The following is a 23888-nucleotide window of genomic DNA, read 5'->3' on the forward strand; positions in this document are numbered from 1 at the left end:
CGGACGACCAGACGAGGGACGTGGGCGGGCAGCAGCAGGCCGTGCTGCAAGGGAGGTGGCGCGGGACTGGAGGGAACCTGCTCGGTGGAGCACGGGCAGCCCAAGAGGCCCAGCACACCTGTGCCCCTGTGTCCCAGCCTGTGTCCTGCGGGTTCCAGGACCTGCAGGGACAGACAGGCTCGGCCCCCTCTTTCCCTTTTGCAAAAATCACTGCTTGGGGGCCTGTCCCAGGTCTGTCTCGGGGAGCCGCCGGCTTCCCAGACACCTGCCAGGACAAACGAAGCCCCTGCGCCAGCACGTGGAGCCTGCACGTGGGAATGGGTAGGGCGGGGGTGGTTTCCCGGCCCGGGGCTGCGGTGGCGAGGCAAAGAGAGGAGGGGAGATGGCCCGGGAGTCCCCGGGTCGGGAGGACGCGGGTGCGCGCTGGCCCCTCCCCGCCCCGGCCCCGGCCCCGGCCCCGCCCCGCCCCCCGCCCGAAGCCGCGGCCCCGCCCCTCGGGCAGCGCGGCCCCGCCCCGCCGGGTTGCTAGGGGAAGTGACGTCACAGCGCGATGGCGGCGGCTCCTTCAGGCAGCTGAAGGGGGATTTAGGCCCGGAAGATCCGAGTCCATCCGCGACGGGGAGAGGGCGAGCGGGGTTGGCGGGGGCCGGAGCAGGGGCGGCGGCGCTCGGACTGTCCCATCCGCCCCGTATTGAGGCGCTGGGAGCAGCGGGGCGGCCGGAAAGCGATGGTGAAAGCGGGGCCGTGAGGGGGGCGGAGCCGGTAGCCCGACCCGCCGTAGCGGCAGCAGCGGCACCGCCTCCCCGAGCTCAGAGCCAGGAAGCGGCCGGGAGGGCAGGAGCGAGCCGGACCCGCTGCCGCCGCCGCCATGGAGCTCAGAGTCGGGAACAGGTACCGGCTGGGCCGGAAGATCGGCAGCGGCTCCTTCGGAGACATCTATCTCGGTGAGGCGCCCCTCCCCCCCGAGCCCGGGCCGCCCCCCAGACCGGCGTCCGCCCGGCCCCCCCCCCCCCCCCCGGCCCCCACGTCGGGGTCCCGGATCCCGGACACCTCCGCACCCCGCTGCGGGGACCCAGGCGCAGACCCGCCCCGGGGAGCCCCCTCTCCGGCCTGCGGCCGGGACCGCGCCCCCGCCCCGCCCGGACCCCCGCAGCCTCCCGGGCGGGTGTGGGGCGCCGGGAACCCCTCGGCCCTTCCGTGGGGTCCGGCCCGTGCCCGCGGGGGACGTGCGCCCGCGGCCGCCGGGGAGTGGCCCTGAGCCGCGGCCCGAGACCCTGGCTGCTCGCCGCGGCCCGCCCGGTGTCCCCGCGGGCAGACAAAGGCCGCGGGGCGGGCGTGGGCCCCCCGCGTCCTGGGCACGTGGGGGTGGGCACGGGGGCCGTCCGGGGCGCCGGGTCGGGGCCTCCGCGGTGCCCTTCGCGGCAGTGCCGCGCGGGCTCACCAGCTGCCCCGGGTCTGGGCCGCGGGCCCGAGCGCGGGTTGTCCGGGGGGTCGCGTCCTCCGCCTGGTCGAGCGGTCCCGCGCGGGGGCCGGAGTCGGTGTTGCCGTGCTGGCGAAGTGAGAGGCGGGTACGGTAGCACAGCTCCCTGTCCTCACGAGGGTGTCCCCTGGCTCCTAAAATTCTCAAGGTAGATTTGAAAAGAATGGGATTAGAAAGTTCTGGATTGTTTCAGATTTACAGTGGAAGAATGTGCACCTGCACGTGTAACCTGAACGATTGGCTTGCATCTTAAAGTTGGGGATTTAAAAATAACTTTCCTGCCTCTCTCAGAGGCGCTGTGTATAAGTTACTCCATAGGCCCTGGACCTGAGAACGTGCAGCCTGGCGGTCCTGTGTGTGCAGGGGACTGTTGCGCAAGTTTGGGGTAAACACGCTGTGCTGTTGCGCAGAGCGCCTGCTTTGCTGTTTCTCTTGGGCTGTGTACCTGTCAGAGAGGGTCGGGAACAGCTTCAGATGGCCTCCACCGCGTCCCCCATCCTGCCCTCTTGGCACCGGAGCCGGTGCAGCCCCTGGGTTGACAGTGTTAAGAGGGGTGCACGTTTGTGTAGTTGGTGACTGCTTTGGGTGCCTTCTTACCCCACAGAGCAAGCCCGTCCCGGGCCTTACAGATGCCTCTGAACCTGCTTGCCCCCTGCCTCACTGTCCTGTTGAGTACAACACGCTTTAGAGATGTTTCCATCCGGTAGTCAGCTCTCTGCGTCCCCGGCTGTGTTCGTGTAGGGAGAATTGCCGGGTGAACATAAACTGTTGACATTATTTATAGAACAGTACATTTTGGCTGAAGTTTTAACCTGGAATCTAGGAGCTGTACTGAAAAGTCCATCCATTAGCCGCCCTTACACAGACATCAAAAAAATACTCTGAAACCTTCTGTCCTCTGGTGTTAGCCAGCTCTGTGTTTTCTGAAGCTGGTGCGGGGAGCCCTGTCTGCTTATTCACCGCTGTGTCCTCTGGGCCTCACCTTGTGGTGGGCACACCAGTAGCACTTGTTACACAGATCAGGCTGACCCATCCCAGAGGGGTCTGTCCTCCGTCCCCAGCATGTGTGTTCTAAGACGGATGAGCTGTGCCTCTCACGCCATCGCTCCCAGCACCCACACGGCCCACCCATCCTTTGAGGTGCACTTAAGACACAACTGATCTTGGGGCGCCTGGGTGGCTCAGGCGTTAAGCATCTGCCTTGGCTCGGGTCCTGATCCCAGGGTCCTGGGATCGAGCCCCGCATCGGGAAGCCTGCTTCTCCCTCTCTCTCTCCCTCTGCTTGTGTTCCCTCTCTCGCTGTGTCTCTCTCTGTCAAATAAATAAATAAAATCTTTACCAAAAAAAAAAAAAAAAAAGACACAACTGATCTTTTCCATCAGCGTCGGCTCTTGGCCCACACAGTGGTCCATTCAGGCTAAGTGCTGCGCCACTGAGGAGAGATGATCTTGTTACTTGAGTAAGATGTGCCTGGAAAACTGGGTTTGAGGAAGCTCACCAGCTACTATGGTGGAGGGTCAAAGATGGCTGCTCCAAAGACCATGGAATGGAGTGAGTCATCCTTACCGTAGTTTTTCCTGTGTAGGTAAAGGCGTTTGTTAAGGAATTGGGTCCTCATGTCTTGAACATTGTTATGTCCCACATATTCTCGTGTGATTACAATTTAAATCATTTCTACTGCCGTCATTTTGCTATTGATCAGAACACTCTTGATTCCTCTACATAGGTTCACCATGTTGTGATCCTGGCATTTGGGGTCTTGGATTTCCGCCTGGGACTTTCTGTGCTTTCAGAGGTTTGAAACTGTGAGAAGAGGAGGCCGTCTTTCAGCTTGCTGAGTGCCTTGTGGAAGGAGGGCCCCGTGTTGGCTTGCCTTCCTAGCGGCCTGCTGCACTGACATGGTCAGGGAGCACTGTGCTCTGCCAGTTATTCCAGTCCTTCCCACAGTTGCCCCTTTAAAGAGGGGCAGTACGTTGGGGCTATTTCTCCAGTGCCTGGACTTCAGAAAGTTTATGCACTGGATTTGGGCCACCATGGACCCCAAAGTGTGCAGTCCCGATCCTCCGTCTGCCTCCAAGCTTGCCAGGTCCCAAAGGCTCTTGGGAAGGGCAGGCTGAGAAGGCCTCAAGAGCTCATGTATCCCGTATAGTACACGCTCAGGCAAAATGTTGCCTGTACCTAGTATTGGCAGTGGGCGTAATGCAGAGCCCTCCCAGCCCTGTGCCTCTCTCAGCTTTGGCCCTTTGCTGCTAGAGGTGATGTTTTGTGAGGCACTGGACACCAGAAGCCCTTTCACTTGTGGGCAGTATACCTCTTGTACACCTGCTAACATTTGAAAAACGGTGAGGGCCATGTTCGGAATGTGGACCACGTGTTCTCAGCGTGAGCAGTAGAGCTGAGGGAAGAAGGGAGTGTGTGGAGTGGCGGTTCAGCAGTCGGCAGCAGTCGCTGTTCTGTTCAGCCAGTGTTCCACAGTGTCTGTGAATCGCCGGTTCTCTCTGTTCTTGTCCATGTCTATCTTCTAGAGGCTGGCAGAAGGGTCCTCGGGCCCCTCCCATCCCCTGCCCCTGCCCCTGCCATTCATGATTGGTGGAATGGAGGTTTTCTTCCGGCCCGTTGGCCTTTGTATCCGACCGTGTCTCTCCATCTGTTTATCAGAGGATGGCCTCCTCTGCCCATGTGTTACCTGGGTGGACTGTGCAGTCTGACATCAAAACGTTCATAAATACCTTTAGAGAGCTGAAGCTTAGTAACCTCTTCATACTTGATTTTCATGTTTTCCCTCTCGCTGACTTTCTCTTCAGGAGTGCTGTGCAAGGATGCCTGGCACGAAGTAGGGGTTCCAGAGTAGTGGCTGGCTGGCTGGCCAGCCGGGAGAGAAGACCAGTTGCCGGCACTGGCTGAAGCTTTCCTAGTCACCTGCCTGTGTTCTTTAGGGTGGTGGCTTAAGCTCTGAGTGTGTCTAATGAGAGGTTGTGATCCTGCCTTGTCAATAGTTGCCCTGTGAGAGTGACCTTTGCCTGGCTACCCAGAGGCCTCTCCCTGTTTCTTTGATAAGACAGTCGTCAGTGGGAGTTGGGCGTAAGGACAGCTGTCCCAGGACAGAGTCAAGCGTGGGGTTAGATTCACTTAATTCATCTGACTTTGCTCAACTTGAGAGACATAATTTTGTTTTCCTAGGACCACCACTAACCTGTGTCTAAGCAGAGAGTGACACCTTTGCCTAGAGAGAGGAACTCTTATCCGACCGGGTGGGGTTGCTTAGCTACAGGAGGAGTTGAGGTTGTTGGGGAGATGAAACTGCTTAGTGTAAAAAGACACTGTGGATTGACTTGTAAATCTAAAACCCAGTGCTCAGTGGGGTCTTTTAAATTCTTGTTCCCTGTCTAGAAGTACTTGTAAAAGTTAGTTGTGCTGAAGGACTGGGCTTCGTAATTTCCAGTGCTTCACAGGCCATTACTTTTGTAAAGTAAGATTAAAATGTTGGAGCAGCATCACTTTGCTGTCAGAGCTCCTCAGGGCTCTCTCACGGCCCTGTATTGGTGCCCCCGGGGCTGGTGGTGTTTTGAGCACTAGACTTGCAGCAGCCCTACCAGTGAAGCATGAGGTGTGATGCCAGCCATAGGAGATGGGGCAGGGCTGCAGGACTGCACACTGGTGGACCTTGGTTTTGCCTGTGATGTTTGCTTCTCAGAATGCACAGGAATTGAAGCTGGGCTGCTTGGTACATCTACCCAGTGGGCAAAGACCTTGCAAGGAAGCAGCCCAGAGTGTATGCTGTTCTCACATTTATTTGCAGAGCCCAAGCCCAGCCTCTCTGGGTCATGTGACTCTGGGCAACTTTCACAGTTGTGATCCTAGGGGAAGGCTGGCTCTGATGCTGGCGTGATCCTGGGGGAGACTGGCCCTATTTGCTGGTATAATTCTTGGGGGAAGCTGGCGCTGCTTGCTGGTGTGGTCCTAGGGGGAGGCTATCTCTGTTTTCAGGTGTGATCTGTGGGGAGGCTGGCCCTGTCTTCAGGTGTGATCCTGGGGGAGGCTATCTCTTCTCAGGTGTGATCCTGGGGAACGCCATCTCTGTTCTCAGGTGTGATCTAGGGGAAGGCTGGCCCTGTCTTCAGGTGTGATCCTGGGGGAAGGCTATCTCTGTCTTCCAGTGTGATCTAGGGGGAGGCTGGCCCTGTTTTCAAGTGCGATCCTAGGGGAGGCTGGCCCTGTCCTCAGGTGTGATCCTGGGGGGAGGCTGGCTCTGTCTTCAGGTGTGATCCTTAGGGAGACTGGCTGTATTACCAGTGTAGTCCTGCAGGAAGCCTGGCACCATGATAGGAGAATGGAATTCAGATTGTGTTCCAGAGTTGCCTATGGTCATTGGCTCCAAGACTGTCAGGTCAGTATTGCTGGGTTGATTGATGTTTGCACTATCAGCCACAATAGAGTGGAGCTAGAAGGTTCTCTGCCTTCTTGAAGGAGCTGGTCTGGTAGGTAGTCTGTGTGGGTCCAGGCTGTCTTGTCATTGAAAACCGGCTTCGTGGCAAGGGTGACACTGCTGACGTAGTTGGTGGAGCACGAGTGCTCTTGCTAAAGGCCCCCCTGCTCATGCTTTGGGGGACAGAGTTGCTGATGTAACCAGTAAGCTGAGTCATCCGTTTCTCTGTGTCTCCTGGGCTGGCGGGTTCAGCTCGGAGTCCAGGTCCTCACAGGAACTCCCAGTGCATTTCTTATTTGCACAGTACATTTACGATGAAGTCATTTCTCTTGTGATTGGATAGATCATCGCAAATGCGGGTACGAAGAACAAAATGTATTACCTGTCTTCTTTCTGAGTGCTTAAGAGAGTCTCTGTGGAGTGGTAAATGAAGTTCTTAAATCTGGAATAGTCACTTGCAGTGATCAGATGGTGGTTATCCCCATGGTTTTGGGTTCAGACCCACCAGAAGCACTGCACTTCTTGCAGCCCTCTGAGCAGTCTGGAGGAGACTTTGGGGGTTCTTGGGCGTTTAGTGGACACACGAACCACAGCAGGCAGCGTTCCTGCAGGCTGATCATGGTTTTAGTGCTTGCTGATCTTATTCTGCCTTTACCTGGGAATCTCAAAGTGCTTTGTAACTGTGAACCCACTCCTCTGTGCAAGTCTCTTGTGAAGCAGATGGCACTTCTCCCCACTAAACCTGTGGAGAGAGAAACCAGTCAGTTGAGGTTGCTTTGTCCAACACTACAATCTCCTGGGGAAGGAAATGTCGGGGTCTCTTGAGCTGCTGGAACCAGTACAGATAAACATAGTGCTGGGAAGGATTAAAGTGGTTTATATATCGGACCCCCTTATCTACAGGGAAACATTCCGTGATCCCCAGGGGGTGCCTAAAACCATGGACAGTACCAGACCCTGTGTATACCTTGTTTTTTCCTAGACGTACTTACCCATGATAACGTTTATAAATTAGGTGCAGTAAGAGGTTCACAACAATAGCTAATAATGAAATAGAGCGATTATAGCAATATATTGTAAATAAAGTTCCGTGACTGGGGTCTCTCAAAATCATCGCACTGAGCCGCACTCCCCTTTGTCGCAACGCCGTGAGATGAAGGGCCTGCGTGACGGGAGGAGGGAGGGGGTGATGTGGGCCTGCGGCATCGGGTGAGGCTACCGCCGACCTGACTGCGGGGCAGGTGCAGGGTCATCTGTTTGCAGACTGTGGTCGTCCGCAGATAAGGGGGGACACCTGTACTCAGAAGGCACCTATGGGAGGACTAGGTATGTGCTATTTAAGACTTCCCTGTTCTGTCCAGCTAAAGCTTTTTTTTTTAAGATTTTATTTTATTTATTTGACAGAGAGAGAGGCAGGAGAGAGGGAACACAAGCAGGGGGAGTGGGAGACGGAGAAGCGGGCTTCCCGCTGAGCAGGGAGCCCGATGCAGGCTCGATCCCAGGACCGTGGGATCATGACCTGAGCCGAAGGCAGATGCTGAACGACTGAGCCACCCAAGTGCCCCTCCAGCTAAAGCTTCTTGAAGAAGGGTTCACAGGCACAGCTTTGGGGCAGATGAGAGTTCAGGAGCATTTGTGTGTGAAGCCTGGGGCAGGGTGGGTGTTGTCACATTGGCGTTTCCTTAATTGGAGTAAAGCAGAGATAGAACATTTTTAGATAAAAACTGATTTTGCCTTCAAACTCATGGGCTGGTTATCGGGAGCTATTAACAGATGTTTTGCCAGTTTTAGCATAAAACTGACAAAAGGTATGTGACAGGTGCGTGTTGATGGGTCTCGTCTGGGCTCTGAAAAGGGGTCTGTTCTTCTGGTCCAACGTCAGTAAGAAATGCACAGCGATGTCCTGTTTCTCAGGAAGGGGAGAGGTTTGCAGGAGTCTCCTTATGGGAACCAATTCCACTTGAGAAGTGCCCTGACTGTTCCAGGATGCGTGCGGCTCAACACCGGGGGTGGGTGGACTGAAGCCGTGTGGGTGTTTGGTAAAAAGAAAGGCCCAAACCCACCCACACAGGCCTGTCCAGGCAGCATGGAGAAACGGGGAGCATACAGTCACCCTGGAACTCCCCTACTGCTTGGCCTTGGATGGGTGAACGCAGGGGCTGACCAGCAGGTGGACAGGAAGGTTCAGGGCAGAAAAGAAGGGAGTCCTTGCTGAGAGAAGCACGCCGCCCTGTCTCTGGATCCCCTATTGACGTGATCAGAGTGGGGACATATGGAAGTGGGTGAGGGAATACTAAATAAGATTTTTCTATACATATCAAAGACTTCCTGCTTAAAAAGTGAAAGTAATGATGATTTTCCACAGGGGTTTGTCAACCACCGACACCATTTCATGGTGGAAAACAGAGCAGAGGGTCTGTAGTGTGTGGTAGCATTGCGTTAGGTGGTAGACACCAGATTATTAATGTTTGTGATTTTCTTTCTTTGCCAAGGTACGGACATTGCTGCAGGAGAAGAAGTTGCCATCAAGCTTGAATGTGTCAAAACCAAACACCCTCAGCTCCACATTGAGAGCAAAATCTACAAAATGATGCAGGGAGGAGGTATGCCCTTTACCTGTTCAAAAGAAAACCAGGGTTGTATTTGATGAGGGAGAATGTGTCGTGAATCAGAGCCTCTGGTTTATTTGGGAAAGGGAGGAAAATCTCCGTACGCTTGACTCAGTCACGTGGCTTCCTTCAGATACCGAGAGGCCTACCGAGGGCCTCATTCAACATAAAACATGATTTTCTGCTTTTCCTTAGCCTCATGTTAGCTAGTAGTGTCTTTGAACTCAGGGTGCGTGTGAATTTTGATTTTTCAGGCATGCTCCTGATTGTTGGGTATGCCACCTCAGTCACATGCTTTGCTCACAGCTTTGAGGGATCCCCCTCAAAGGCTCCTGAGTGAAATAGAGTTTAAATTCAGTGACCTCTGTGGCCCCTTCCAACTCAATTACTGTCCCAATTCTGCGAAACCTCTCAGACCTAAGGGTGTCTGATGTTTGAGAGCACCCATCCTGATCTCAAAGTCTAACTTTTAGAATTCTCTGGACTTCAAAAGTTTGGCTAATGGAGCAGGTGGGGATTTTGTTGGCGGTCTCAGAGTCCCGAAGACACTGCAGCATTAGGAAGGACATGTCCGTGCTTCACCCCAAGGAGCTCCCCTCGGGATCAAGGCTTTGTGTCTGAAGAATGGCTACACTGCATCCTGTTTGGAGACCCTTCATGGCAGAAGCCTCTGTGGTACTTTCATAGTTTGGGGTGCTCTCTGCACTTTGCCAAATGAAAACTTGTCTTCAGAGTCTGAATTCGCTATTTTCAGGTGAGAAGGGAGGATTGGTGATTTCACTCTCGCATCTTTCCTCCACAAAAATGGTTTAATCTGTGCTGCTACTAGCAACCAACATTTCTTGCTTTACACAGCAACAGGTGTCTTCTTTAGCAACAGATACATATCAGAGCAACACCGACAGTCCTGCAGGACCCATCACGGAGGGCGTCCAGAGCTTCCTGTCCCAGCTTTCTCGGGACCCGGCACCCAGCCGCAGAAACGCCTGTGGGCCCCAGGGAGTGGTCAGCGGAGGGCAGTCTTCTCAGGCATCAGGGACAGTCTACTACCCAGCTGGTCAGGTGGTGATGAGAAGGAGGTGACTCGGGTGTGGCCTTCATGGTTGGGCAGGGCCTGATGGCTGGGGGTTGAAGAAAGCTTCCAGCTTAAAAGCCTTGTTCAGTGTTAACAAGCAGCATCTCTGTGAGAATTCGTAAGCTGGCGGGCCAGAGGGCAGAAGGGAAGGAAACGGTCAGCTGACACCCCACATAGGAATTGGATAAGTGGCTGAGACTGAACAAAGAAGAGTTTATTCCCTTCGGGATGGGGCGTCTCCATCCCTGGACCACAACTGTCTGCTGTGGGGCTGAAGGCCTAGGCTGCAGCATTGCATCTCACTTTGAATCCTTGCTTTAAGATTTGTGCCCCTTGTCTAGGGTCCTAGAAACCTAGGATTTTCTCCTGTCTGGCCATCCTCCACATGTAGATTTGAGTTTTACTTCTGTTTCAAATGTGTGCTTAGTGGATATTATCAAGGTGCTTTAAAGAAAAAGTAAAGATCGCAATTTTTGAAAACAGATGGGTGTCCAGAAACACAGAGTCCATGATTCTGGTAGTGTTGTGTGAATTCCTCACCACCACGAAGCAGACGGGGTGCAGGGGTCCACGTGCTGTTGGTCAGCCTTCTGAGTCACATCTCGTGCCAATACACACAGACCACTTGGTCTTGGTGAAGGGACAGCAAGTACTTCTGATTGTGGCTCTTCGATGCTTTTAATCCTGCGTTCTGGGCTTACTTGCAAGTGGTTGAGACTGACGGCACCCTAGGAGGAAGCTAGAAGCTGAGAGGCGGCCGTGCACCCTCAAGCTTGCTGTGACTGAGGGAGGAGTCAGCCTCACTTATGGACACTGGTACATCTGCTGCCACTACAGTCCTGTGCAGTGGGTGCAGCCTCGCAGACCGATGCAGAGCTTTCCAGGACAGAGATTTGAACCTGAGCGTCATTGTGCCCAGGCCACTGCTGCGCAGCAGCTCTGCTCCTAGGGAAGTGTGCCCCAGATGCTTCCGCCTGCCGCAGATCTGCTGGCAGTGATGGAACACTCGGAATAGCAGAAATAGATCTTGCTTAGTTTCGTGGGTCAGTGACTTGGGTGGACAGCAGGTTCTTCCAAAATGCAGTGGACTGCCAGGCCCTACCTAGATGTTAACTGCTCTTTCCCATCCTGATGTCCCCAGAGTGGCTTTGGACCAACCCTTTTTTGGTGGTCCCTCAGTAGAGAACAAGTGTTTAGTCCACAGCTGCTTCAGGTCAAGGCCCCGGGTGGGGGTGGCATGTGGGAGGGGCGAGTGGGCTGTTCGTATAAAATCTGGGCTGGCACTCGCCAGTGCAGTAGGGGCAGGTGGCGTCCCCAAGTTCACTTCTCTCGTCCTAAGTCCTGGTCAGTTCCTATGCTTTATTTTGGACAGTCACTATCTTTTTGTTAAGAAGTGTTTCACAGTAGCCAAGAACGTTTTAATATACGGGGATCAACACTAAATTGAACACCTGTTGCTCCCACCTGCTTGAGAGGCGGCAGGACTCCCCCCTCAGTGCCCACGTGCCAGTCCCAGTGCGCTCTGGGGGAGAAGCCACAGTCCAGAGTTTGCCCCCGACATCTCTGCCTAGTTTATTTCTAAGTTTTTGTCTCTCTGTCACCCTGTAAGAAATTTGTTTTTAAAAAACCCAGTGACCTCGTCTAGAAACGTTTGGCAGTTTACTTATAATTGTTTTAGGTTTGAATTGTCAAAAACTGTGAAAATTTCTATTTGCATTAATGTTGGATATTGGAACTTCTCATAAGTAAAAATGAAAAGACTTTGCCTGTGCCTGTCCCCTAGTATTTCACCCCCAAGCATAGATTTTGGTATCTTTGGACTCCATCAGGTGTTAAAGAACTACACATAGTGAAGCCAGGGACCCATTTCCCATCCGAATGGCACATGCGTGGGGGCAGCGTGCTGTCCGCCCCACTGCTCTTGCCCCACAGGCCTTGCTTGCTCCTGCACGGGCCCAGCAGGGGCATGCATTTTCAGATTTCTGATCTTGCTGTCACCAGAGGATCAGTCTGGACAGTGGCAGGAACATGCTTGTGAATAGCTTTATAGCTCATTGCTTCCTGGGGCCTCACCACTTGATTTTCCAGACAGTCTGCTCAGGACAAAGCAGGCTATACAGAAAGCCGAGCATCTTCTGGCCAGAGAACTTGAAGAGCAGGGGCGCTCTGCCTTTACCACGTGTTATCTGCTCTCTGGTGCTCGGGTGACAAGACATGCTGGTATCGACCACTAGAGAAAAATATGCCGCCATTGGAATCCCCCATCAGTGTAAACGGACATTGTGAGTCCTTGATGCACCTCTGCCTGATATACGCTACATTTGAATCTATGCAGTACGGTCTTTGTGTACCATACGGCTTTACGTGGGGCCCCGAGGGCCCCTGTGCTGACATGGCTGATCTCTGTAAGCAGTACTTCTCCCCTGCTTCTGACTTCTTGCTCTTGGGGACGGTGCCTCGATGGCACACAGACAGATTTTCTGACGTGCAGACTGAGAGTGGAATTGGGTTTTATGGAGCAGGCAAGCACTTGGCCCGCAGGATGACATCGGGTGCCGCACGTGCCTGCAGGGCCATGTCCATCCCACCTGCGTGGCATCTGGGCTTCTGTTGGAGCCACATCCTCTTTGGTCTCGTCATCACCATTCCTCTGTAGTGTGGCATGGGGTGTCTTCACTAGCACAGAAGACAAGGGGGAGCGTTAAAAAATAAGGGCGTCTCTTTCTTCACTGTATTTTCTGAGGGGAAGGGAAAGGGTCAGTGTGTGTATTACACAGTGGTAACAGATCCAACCATCACATCCGTATTTTCCAGGGACAGGGTCACTGAACCCTGGGGCGCAGTCTATCCTGCAATTCAGGAGCAGGGGGAGGGAGCTTGGGAGAGGGCAGACAAGCACATGCTTCCCTCCTCTCCCTCCTTCCCCAGAAATTCAAGATTCCACAGAAAGCTTTAGTTTCCTGCATTAAGCATGGAGTTACATTCACCACATCCTTTTTTTTTTTTTTTTTTGTAAGATTTTTTATGTATTTATTTGACAGAGAGCGAGAGCAGGAACACAAGCAGGGGGAGTGGGAGAGGGAGAAGCAGGCTTCCTGCTGAGCAGGGAGCCCGATATGGGGCTCGATCCCAGGGCCCTGGGATCATGACCTGAGCCGAAGGCAGACACCTAACGACTGAGCTACCCAGGCGCCCCACATTCACCCACATCCTACTAAACAGTCTTGTGGCCTCTTTGATGTGCATGTGCATGTGCATACCTCCAGGGATGCTCCTGAGTGGTTGAAGGTCCAGTCATCTTCCCTTCTTGGTCTCCCAGCCCTGCCCCCTGCCCCCCACCTGCTTGCACATCTTCCCTAGGATTAGAGACTGAAGCGGGTTTGATCCATCTAAGTACAGCAGTGTGGCCAGAATCGTGCCAAAGAACAGTCTTGACTCGGGAGGTTGGGAACAAGGGATGGAGTGTTTCTGGCTTCTTCAGAATTTTGCACAAATCATTTAAGAATTAAGGAGACACCCCAGAAATTAAATACAAGGGTGTGTGAGCTTTTGTGGGGATAAAGGAAGTATAGGAGTCAAGTTTTTAGGACAGAAGATCTGGCCCAAAATAGGAAATAGGGGAAGAGGGCAGGCACCAAGAAAGGATGGCTTAAGATACCCCCCCTCCCAACATGTAAACATACTTCAAGAAGGGGTCCTTTCAGCCTGTGTTTCAGATCCTCTTCCTGGTGCAGAGCCTTTTGTTGGATCCTCTGGCTGTTTTTCTCTCAGTAGGAAAAAAAAAGGTAAACAATAAAACCCCAGAAGAACATGGAGAAAGACCAGCTCATATTTATACAAGCCAGGCTGCCTGTCGATCACCCAGCCGGCAGCTTGTGAGTCCTATAAGTCCAGCAGACACAGCGATCCAAGGGGGCAGCTAGAAACCAGGATGAGGCACGGCTGGTCCAGTGCACTCCATCACACTCACCACCGTGGCGCTAACCACTGCTGTGGCAGCGCAGGGTCTGGCCCTGGACACCATGGTCTCTGGAAGCCAAGGCAAGAAAACCCAGCATTGTTCAAGGTTAAGGATTTGGGGCTTTGCTTCATATGGCACCCCAGGGCAGCTTAGGCTCTCTTAGAACTTGTCATGACCAACTTGAATTTTTTCAGACACATGCATGAACCCTGGGGTACTGGTAGTACTGGCCTGAGCCAGTGAAGGATCTGGTAGGTGCAGGGAGCCCATGTCCTGGGACCGGAGGTCCACTGGTCTAGACCAGCCTCCCCCAGCCGTGGCTTCCACTCAGCACCTTTTCCCGACCCCTGTGTAGACGAATTCTGAGTCTTCTAGGAGGGAGAGATCAAGTCACAGCACAGCCCGGGTAAAAGTGAGGTGGTTCCTGTGCACTCTGAATAGCTGTTCTGCACGCAGGGGAGACCGCAGAGCGTGCGCCTGCTGCACCATCCTGTGGCTGCCGCCGAGCCCTCCCCACAACTTCTCCTTGCCCCGAGAGCCCAGTGCACAAAGAGGGCATCACCCAGAAATACACGGGGACATAAAACCCAGAAAGCTTACGTCAAGAGCGAAGTTAGAATGCACAAGATCTATCATTTGTACACGGCCAGGGCAGTTGGAGTCATGAGAACGTGGGGCCCAGGGCGCAGTTCTTTGGGACAGTGAGAAGTGACACGTGCGTCCTGGAGTGATAGCTGTGAGCTTACAGCAGCAGGTGTCCCACTGTGCCCGCAGCCACCCTTCTACCCCTCACCTCCGCCCAGCGCAAGGACACCTGCCTGGCCCCTGAGAGAGTCCTCCTCACGATGCACTGCGCGGTGTCCCCTGGGTGGATGCAACAGTTTTCCATCCCTCCACCTGTTCACGGGTGTTAACAAACAAAGATGCTGTAAATGTTTGTGTAGGTATGGACGTTTATTTCCTTTCCTCGTGGGTGAGTGTCTAGGAGTGAGTGGAACGGCTGAGTCAGAAGTAGGTGAATGCTTTTCCTTTGTAGTAAATGGCCAACTGCTTTCCAGGTGGCTGTCCCGTTACATCCCGCCAGCAGTTAACTACTTTGATGGTTGGTGTCTTTCAAACGGTTTATCCGTGTCATCTGAATGATTGAATTTACTGGCATAAAGCTATTTATAATATTTCTCCATTAGCCTTTTAATAGATGTAGAATCTGCTCAATGTTGATGTTGCTAATTTGTGCCTTCTCTATTTTTTCCTAATCAGTCTCATTAGAGTTTTATCAGAAGTCTTCTTAACATGTTTTGGTTTCACTAATTTCTCTCTTTGTTTCTTTGTGTCCCATTTCACTGATTACTGCTGTGATCATTTTTATTTCATCTGTTCGGGTTTAATTTCCTATTTTGTGAGATCATTGACCTGTCTTTTCTAATACAAGCATTTCATTGCTATAAATTTCCCCCAGGTGCTCCTAGAGCACGTCTCATAAACCCTGATGTGTTGTGTTTTCATTTTCATTTAGTTCAAAAAGCTTTCTAATTCCCCTTCTGATTTCTCCCTGATCTGTGGGTTATTTTGAAGTGTATTATGTAGCTTTCAAATATTTGGGGGTTTTCCAGAGAGCACTCTGTTATTTCTGACTAAATTCCATTGTCGTCTGAAAGCATACTTTGTACAACTTGAATCATTTTACCTCTAGGCCTGTTTTATGTCCATTGTTGGGTATGTCTTGCTAACTGGCCATGTGTGCTTGAGGAGAGTATGCTCCGCTGCCTGAGGGGGTGTTGAGGATGCTGTCAAATTGTGTTTGTCGATCTCTTTGCGGTTTTGCTTCATGTATTTCGGAAGCTGTACTGTTAGCTGCATGAACGTGTGGAGTTGTTACATTCTCCTGACGAGTTGGTGCCTTTATCCTTATGAAAAAACAGGTACATCCCTGGAAACGCTCTCCACAGCCTACTGTGTCCCATGCGGACCCAGCTCTTGTGCACCCTTCTGTCTAAAGTTGGTGTCCTGTGCCATCCTTCTGACAAGCTGTTTGTGTGTAAAGGGCACTTGTTTCTATCTAGTCTGAGAAAGTGTGCCTTATTTGGGGTGTTGAGAGGATTTACACTTGATGTGTTTCCTGACAGGCCAGGTTTTGGTTGCCCATCTTGCTGCTAGTTTTTTGTTTTTTTTTTTTTTTTTTTAACTCGACAGAGACACAGCGAGAGAGGGAACACAAGGATCCTTGCCACGCTCTGCACTTGGTGTAGAGCAGACGGACCCGTGACAGGGCACTTCATTTGCCCGCTGCCTGCCGTTGGGATACCTCCCTGCAGCACGGACATTTGCATATTACAAACCTGCGTTGCATTCTTATTTTGCTTAAACAGTCCTATCTCTTAAGGGGATTGAAGTAATTTTTAAAAATCTTATGTGTAAACTTAGGTTGTTATTTCTAGTGTTTTCTATCCCTTTGTGTGGGCCCATGTCCCATCACGTGGCCTTTTGCCCGAAGGGTGGCCTTTCCCATACGTAGCAGTGCAGATCTGCTGCTGATGGATTCTTCCAGCTTTTTTGTATCTGGAAACCCCTCGTTTGTCTTGGTGTTCGGAGGTTGACGTTCTCGGGACTTGGAAGGTGCTGCCCCACTGTGCTCTTACGTGCCCGTTTCTGACAAGGCTGCGGTGATCCCGGCCTTTGTCCTCGTTATGTAATGCGGACTTTCCCCCTGGCTGCTTCAAGATACTGTCTTTATCACGCACCGTGAGTGATTTGATCAGCAGGTGTGGACATCTGTGTGATGTTCTTTACGGCTCCTGCGTGTGGGCCGCTGAGCTTCCATCTGTGGGCTTGTTGTCATCTGCTTCCAGCAGCATCTCTGTCCCCTTCCTCCGTCTCTCCTGGGGGCTTCGGTGAAATAGGTTTCGGACGACTTGAAGCTGGCTCTTGCTTTTCCAGCAGTTTCTGTCGCTGTGCCTTCAAGTCACACGTCTTTTCTTCTGCACCATCTAATCTCAGACACTGTAGTTCCCTAGAAGTTGGGTTTGAGTCTTTTATAAATTTCCCATGGTGTGCCCTTATGTAGCTTTTTTGAGATGGAAGATAATTAGAATTTATAATAACTTTTATTTAGATTTATTTATTTTTATTTCATTTTTTTAGGATTTTATTTATTGGACAGAGAGCACAAGTAGGCAGAGGGGCAGGCAGAGGGAGGAGAAGCAGGCCTCCCGCTGAGCAGGATCATGACCTGAGTCGAAGGCAGATGCTTAACCAACTGAGCCACCCACGCGCCCATTTGTTTGTTTGTTTATATTTATTTTTAATACTTTAGCGCACAAGCAGAGGGAATGGCAGAGGGAGAAGCAGGCTCCCTGACGTGGGACTTGATCCCAGGACCCCGGGATCATGACCCAAGCCAAAGGCAGATGCTTAACCAACTGAGCCACCCAGGCGTCCCATGTTTATTTTTAGAGAGAGAGAGAGAGAGAGCACACATGGAGGGGAGAGGAGCAGAGGGAGAGGGAGAGAATCTCAGGCACGCTTCCTACTGAGCACAGAGCCAGACACAGGGCTCAATCCCATGACCCTGAGATCATGACCTCATCCAAAATCAAGAGTCAGACACTTAACCAGCTGAGCTACCCACTCACCCCTGTAATAACTCTTATTACCCTTCTCTGCTCATTCTAACATCTGAACCAGTTTCAGTTGATTGACCGTTCTCAATATGGATGTTTTCTGCTGCTTTGCATACCTGGTAATCTTTGAATGCTGGACATTATGAATTTTACTTGCTTGCATGCTTGGTGTTTTACTCTGTTGCTCAGGTTCTTCCTCCACTTAGGATGAAGTAAAGTTACTTTTATCTGTTTAGTTTTTGTATTTTTGCTGACAAGTCGAGGAAGGGGACAGCCTGAGGCACACATAGCTGTGTCCTGTCTTTCAGGTCTGAGTGTTTTTCATTGCCTCCTGTTCAGTGTCTTAGAAACCATTTTCCACGTGTTCTGTGTTTTGTTAAGTCTTCTGGTTTTTGCAGATGTGAGGGTAAATTGGGCTCCCATTACTCCATCTTGGTTGATAAAGAGTAACTTCTAAACTCTTGAAAGATAATAATAGTATCTGTTTCTGACTCAGGGTTTCTATACCAAAAACATTACTCATAGTGGAAAAGATTGAGATGTTCGTCTTTGTTAAAATTTCTCATCAAAAGGCTCCAGAAAAAAAAAATATACCTCACATACAATCAACAATGGTTTAGTACCCAGGATTTTTAAAGAATAGCCATAAATAGGCAAAAGACTTCCTGATAGAAAAATTGGCACAAGACAAGGGTAGACGTTTCAGAGAGGAACAGCATGTGGCCAATAAATATATGGACGAAAGATCCAAATTGAGAGTTCAGTGGGACGCTCTTTCACACCCACTCGGTTGATGAAAAGTCAGCAATCTGGTGGTAACCAGCTCGTTGCTGCTGGGCGTGTGGAGTGGGCCGTCCGTCTCGGGAAACAAGGCGACACTGTCTCATAGAGTCAGATAACTTGTGCTCTGTGTTTGTAGGCATGTGCCTGGGGAAACTAGATGTGAACAAGAATTTTGTGGATAAGAATTTTCATCTGTGGACATAAATAAGGGTATACTTATTTTTTTTTTAAGATTTTATTTATTTGACAGAGACATAGCGAGAGAGGGAACACAAGCAGGGTGAGTGGGAGAGGGAGAAGCAGGCTTCCCGCAGAGCAGGGAGCCCGATGCGGGGGCTCGATCCCGGGACCCCGGGATCACGACCTGAGCCGAAGGCAGACGCTTAACGACTGAGCCACCCAGGCGCCCCCAATAAGGGTATACTTAGTAGCACCGTTTGTAATAGAAGCAAACCCAGACATTCCAAATGAAAGACTAGATGAATTGTGATCTGTTCTCCAAAGGGAATACTATACAGCATGCATACTTCTTAAAAAAACTATTTAATACAAGTATAATAAAATTCAGGTGTCTGGGTGGCTCAGTCAGTGAAGCATCTGCCTTTGGCTCAGGTCATGATCTCAGGGTCCTGGGCTTGAGCCCCACAACGGGCTCCATGCTCAGCGGGGAGTCTGCCTCTCCCCCCTGCTCATGCTTGCTCTTTCTCTCACAAATAAATCTTCAAAAAAAAAAAAAAAAAAAAAGGCCCACAGTGCTGCAAAACAGTGATTAAATGCGTAAATGGGGGACACCTGGCTGGCTCAGTCGGTTAAGCATCTGCCTTTGGCTCAGGTCATGATCCCAGGGTCCTGGGATTGAGCCCCGCATCGGGCTCCCTCCTCAACAGGGAGCCTGCTTCTCCCTCTCCCACTCCCCCTGCTTGTGCGCACACACTTTCTTTTTCTGACAAATAAATAAAATCTTTAAAAAAAAAAAAATAAATGGGAAGAGACCAATCTGAGTACTGTGTGTGGATGCTCTGCCCTCAAGAAGTAGAGCATGACAGCATGACCCCCCTCCCCGACCCCCGGAGTGTGGGCTCCACACAGTGACGTCCTCCCAAAGAGAACAGTACACACACTGGGGAGAATGACCACCCCCCATACAGGGGTCAAGGTCCCGTCCTCAGTGACGAGTCACATTGAGAGCAGGGACCCCTGACGTGACGTGATGGGAAGGCCCTTCAGCTCTGTGGTCTTCCTCCCCAAACCCATCACCCAACATCACACACATCCCGACGGAGGGACTGCCCCAGAACCTCCCCCCAGAACTGCCAGGCCCCCCGAAACCAGGGACGTGAGAGAGGGCTCAGCCCGGAGGCGCATGGGGAGACGTGACGACCAGGGCAGAGAGAGGGTGTGACAGGAAAACCAAGGAAACCTGAACAGAGTGTGGACTTTGGTTAACAACAGCGAGCCAGACTGGTTCCTGATCTGTGACGCGCACAGCATGTCAACAGGAATCTTTCTTGCATCTGCTCACGCCCCTGCCCAGGACACTGGCCTCCCATTCTCTCCCGGTGTCACTGCCAGCACTTCTTGCCTGGTCCTTGTCACGCAGTGTGTGTCTTGTGTGGTGTGTCCCCGCGTGCGAGCACAGGTGTGTCGGGTTTCTCTTGCAGTGGGCATCCCCACCATCCGGTGGTGCGGGGCGGAGGGGGACTACAACGTCATGGTGATGGAGCTGTTGGGGCCGAGCCTGGAGGACCTGTTCAACTTCTGCTCAAGGAAATTCAGCCTCAAAACTGTCTTGCTGCTTGCTGACCAGATGGTAAGAATCATGTTTCTGAGGTGACAGGGCAGCCTGGGTCCATGGCACGTGCTTGGTTGAGTCAGCAGTCTGACGGGACATTCAGGTGCTGTTCTCCTTCTGTGCCTGTTAGTGCCCAGGGAGAGAGTGGGAGTGCATTCACCTCGGCGGCAGGAGCAGGACCGTGGGCGGGCTTTGGAGACCTGTGTTTTTCCTGGTGGGCCCCTGCAGGAAGGACTGCTGGTGCAGACTCTCATCAGGGAGGGCTGGTCCTCTCAGGCTGCTGTCAGCCGACCTCCCCTCCCCACCCCCGAGAGCCAACAAGGAGAACTGCCCCGGCCGGCTGGGGCTGTGAAACATGGTTCGTTCAGCATCCTTCCCTGGTTGTGGAGTTACTCTGCTCTGGCCAAGGGCCGCAGGACACGCAGGTGAGGGCACAGCCCTCACTCTGCCAGGCAGGTGCCTTTCCAAAGGCTGCTGCTGGGATTTTAATCTCTGGTCATTACTTCCTACCTACAGATTAGTCGCATCGAATACATTCATTCAAAGAACTTCATCCACCGAGATGTGAAGCCAGATAACTTTCTCATGGGGCTGGGGAAGAAGGGCAACCTGGTCTACATCATCGACTTTGGGCTGGCCAAGAAGTACCGGGATGCCAGGACCCACCAGCACATCCCCTACCGTGAGAACAAAAACCTCACCGGGACGGCGCGGTACGCCTCCATCAACACGCATCTTGGAATCGGTGAGCCCATGGGTGGTGGGGTCTCCTGTGCCTCCGGTCACTAGACTGCCTTGGGCATAGCCATCTCTTAGAGAAAGGCCAGCCTCTTGGGGGACCCTGGGAGCGGTCACCATGTTTGGCATGGAGGCTGGCTGTCCAGATTCTGGAAAATCCTTTGTGAGGTGTGGTGGGGGCAGGTAAACAGTTGGGCTTTCTGACAGTCCCTGTATCATTGGTGTCACTCATCCAGGGGTGTCACAGTTTCCTAAGGACACATCAGGGGCAACTTCTGGTGAAACAAAGAATCCAAGAATATTTTTCTGTGGTTTTAAAAGTTCGTTTCCACAGTCAGAGTGCGCCTAGGGTCTTGGCTTTGTGGCAGCAGGTGCACACTTGCTGTCCTTGACCCATTTCCCGTCTTTTCCAGAACAATCTCGAAGAGATGACCTGGAGTCACTGGGCTATGTGCTCATGTACTTCAATCTGGGCTCTCTGCCCTGGCAGGGGCTGAAGGCAGCCACCAAGAGGCAGAAGTATGAGCGGATTAGCGAGAAGAAGATGTCCACCCCCATCGAAGTGCTGTGTAAAAGCTACCCCTGTGCGTGTCCTCGAGGGCAGGTGTTGGCCGGCCCGCGGTCTCAGGGTGGCGGTGGGGGGGGGGCACTGGGAGACTGGCTCCCAGATGATGAAGAGTGTCCTTGAGCTGGTGGCAGCCTTCTGTCCCTGCTGCTCCTCTACCTTCCGGGGACCATGACCCAGGGAGTTGTCCTTGTTCCTGTGAAGTGCCACAGGTGAAACCAAGCTGTGCTGTGTGGCGCCGGCTTTTCTTAAACGTTGGTTCCTCCCAATGTGACCGGTGTTTCAGACGCCATGTCTCACGTCCTAAGCGTGTGGCAGCGGATGGTGGCAATCATGTCGACGGATACCCGGTCAGGTATTGCCAGTTAGCGCTGAGTCTCTTGTCTTACAGCTGAGTTTGCCACGTACCTGAATTTCTGCCGCTCCTTGCGTTTTGACGACAAGCCTGACTACTCCTACCTGAGGCAGCTCTTCAGGAATCTCTTCCACCGCCAGGGCTTCTCCTATGACTACGTGTTCGACTGGAACATGCTCAAATTCGTAAGTGTGCCGCCAGCATGTTTACTTCTCAGCATAGAAGTCAGCCAAAGGCCTCTGCCAGACGAGGTGCAGGTTTTAGAAGGCATACTCACCGCATTGGGGGAGCCACGTGTACCTGCGAGGGCTGTGGCCTAGGTGGGGTCCACCCCAGGGCGGGAGATTCTGAGAAGCAAGATCCCTATCAAGGGAGAGCAGAGGCGGCACCATGTCAGTGCTGGGTCTCCTGGAGCCAGCGGAGTGGGTCTCCCAAATGCAGGTCTGCCTGGAACCAGGGCTCTTACTTGAGTGATAAGTCTTGAATTGGAAGGTACTTCTATGATTGCTGTCGACATGGCTAGGAGCGCCGTGGTTTTGACTGCCCGTGGTGTTGAGGTGTGGCTCCAGAGTGTGTGTTACGCAGGAGGGTATGGCCAAGGCCAAGGGCTCTGGCCACGTGGGGTAACCTCCTGCCCCTCCCTCTGACCCAGCCATGTGGGTGAGCAAGCAAGGTGGGTACCTGGAGAGGTGCTAGGCTGTGGTTGACTTTGGTGCCAGGCTTATTAAATGGGCACATGGGTATGTGCAGAACTTGAGCTTTGATGTTTTCTTCTCTAAATCTGGCCGCCCATCCCTGAGTCTCTTATAGGAGTCTAATTAATTAATTTTCAGACACTATTGCCAGAGACTTTCAGGGTTTTTTGGAACTTCTACTTTGTTTTTCATTATATATTTGTTCTATTCAGTTAGCTTAAAACAAATTGGAACCTTTCCAGGGTGACAAGATCTGACGGAGGAGCAGGACCTCCTCTTCAGAGGGCGTAAGACAGAAAGGCTTGTCCTGTGGCCTTGCCGGGGTGTCTGTGCAGGTCTGTGCCCTGCCGGGGAGAGCCAGGTGCCCCACAGTGGGCTGGCTCAGGACGTGCAATCACTGATCGCCCAGAGTCTGGGCAACCTTCTGGCGTCGTTGCCCCTGCAGCGGGGCTGGCTCCCCTTCTCTGGGCAGGGCGGGACAGTGAATCCTCTCAGCTTTGCAGCATGCATGTGGTGGGACCAGCACTCGGCTCTGCGCTGCTGCTGGGAAGCCGCCACGGGCAGAGTGGGGTACAAGTGGGTGCGGCTGCAGCAGTCACCCTTCATTTGCAGAAACTGATGGTGGCTGGATTTGGGCTGTGGGCTACAGTTTGCCGACTGTTGCGTTACAGCACTGTTTGTTAGGACATGGTGGGTATCGTGCCCCCACTCGTCTGGGTCGTCATTTGCTCAAAGTAGAACTAGCTGTGGTGTCCACCACGTGGGACCTTCCACGGCAGACCTGGCTGTCTGCGTTCTTGTCACGTGGGCCCTGGCCCAATATCCGCCTAGGCTGTCTGGGCTCTGGTTGGGCCCCCCGCTGACCAGATGACATCGCTTCTGTGTGCCTCTCGGATCCCCCGGATGCTAACACCTTGGGCCTGCCGCTAACCTGATCTCATACGATTTCCTGTTTCTGTGTGGATGCTCGGGGAAGAGGCCACCCAGTTGCCATCAGTATTTGAGGTTCAGGAGTGTTGGGAAGATCTTGTCCACTCACTCACAAGGGTCACGGGGCAGGCTGCTGTCCTAGAGGGAGAGATGCCACCTCCCAGCCTGCTACATTGCTTGGATGGCTTCTCTGGCAGCAGGGGACGGCTGGGGCCCTTGGGTTGTTCTCCACCAAACCCCATTCAGTCTGGTCTTACCCTGTTTCCTTTGTAGGGAGCCAGCCGGGCCGCTGATGACTCTGAGCGGGAGCGCCGGGACCGAGAGGAGCGGCTGAGGCACTCCCGAAACCCAGCCGCCCGTGGCCTCCCCTCCACGGCCTCTGGCCGCCTGCGGGGCACCCAGGAAGTGGCTCCTCCCACCCCCCTCACCCCTACCTCACACACTGGTGAGTGGGCTAGCACTACGTCTCCCCAGCAGGCGCTGTGGGTTTCTGGTTTGTGTGTTGGCTGCTCTGGCTGTTGGAGCTGCAGGGCCCCACGCGGGCTTCAGGCGGGCATGCCTCGTGGGAGAGGCTGTGTGCTTCCGGTCCTAGTAAACCCTAGTTTCTGAGGATTGGCTGGGCAGGGGACATCTGTTTCTCTTTCTCTGTTGGTCTTTTTTCTCGTGACACGGATTGCTCCCTAGGAGCCTCTCAGAACCCACCCTTCCATCCCTCCATGAGCGGCATCGTAAGCACGGGGGCCTCGGGCCGCCCTCCTGCTGGATTCCTGGTGCTTCGCTCCTGGGAAAGTCTGCCTGGAGCTAGCACCCTGGCGTTCCTGTGTGCTCCGTGGGCCCTGCCCACCACTGCTGACTTCGA

General features: G+C 52.9%; 1 protein-coding gene across 3 annotated transcripts in view; it reads left to right on the plus strand.

Moving 5' to 3' along the window:
- The first annotated feature begins 557 nt into the window (after positions 1-557).
- CSNK1D (casein kinase 1 delta) overlaps positions 558-23888 on the plus strand; it is a 30096-nt gene continuing 6765 nt past the window's right edge. Inside the window, exons 1-7 of one of the 3 annotated variants that reach the window (XM_028112447.2) lie at positions 558-944; positions 8399-8509; positions 19616-19764; positions 20263-20491; positions 20898-21068; positions 21441-21589; positions 23303-23474. In XM_028112447.2, coding sequence (XP_027968248.1) covers positions 869-944; positions 8399-8509; positions 19616-19764; positions 20263-20491; positions 20898-21068; positions 21441-21589; positions 23303-23474 — 1057 coding nt within the window. In that variant the 5' untranslated portion in view covers positions 558-868. Of the gene's footprint in view, positions 945-8398; positions 8510-9103; positions 9270-10848; positions 11873-19615; positions 19765-20262; positions 20492-20897; positions 21069-21440; positions 21590-23302; positions 23475-23888 lie in introns of those variants that run through there. The other 2 variants (XM_028112448.2, XM_028112449.2) reach the window with 2 other exon arrangements.

Source organism: Eumetopias jubatus, unplaced genomic scaffold (genome assembly GCF_037043125.1).
Source record: "Eumetopias jubatus isolate StellerSeaLion01/CBP00866 unplaced genomic scaffold, mEumJub1_p1.0 scaffold_10, whole genome shotgun sequence".
In the NCBI taxonomy this organism is placed as follows: Eukaryota; Metazoa; Chordata; class Mammalia; order Carnivora; family Otariidae; genus Eumetopias; species Eumetopias jubatus.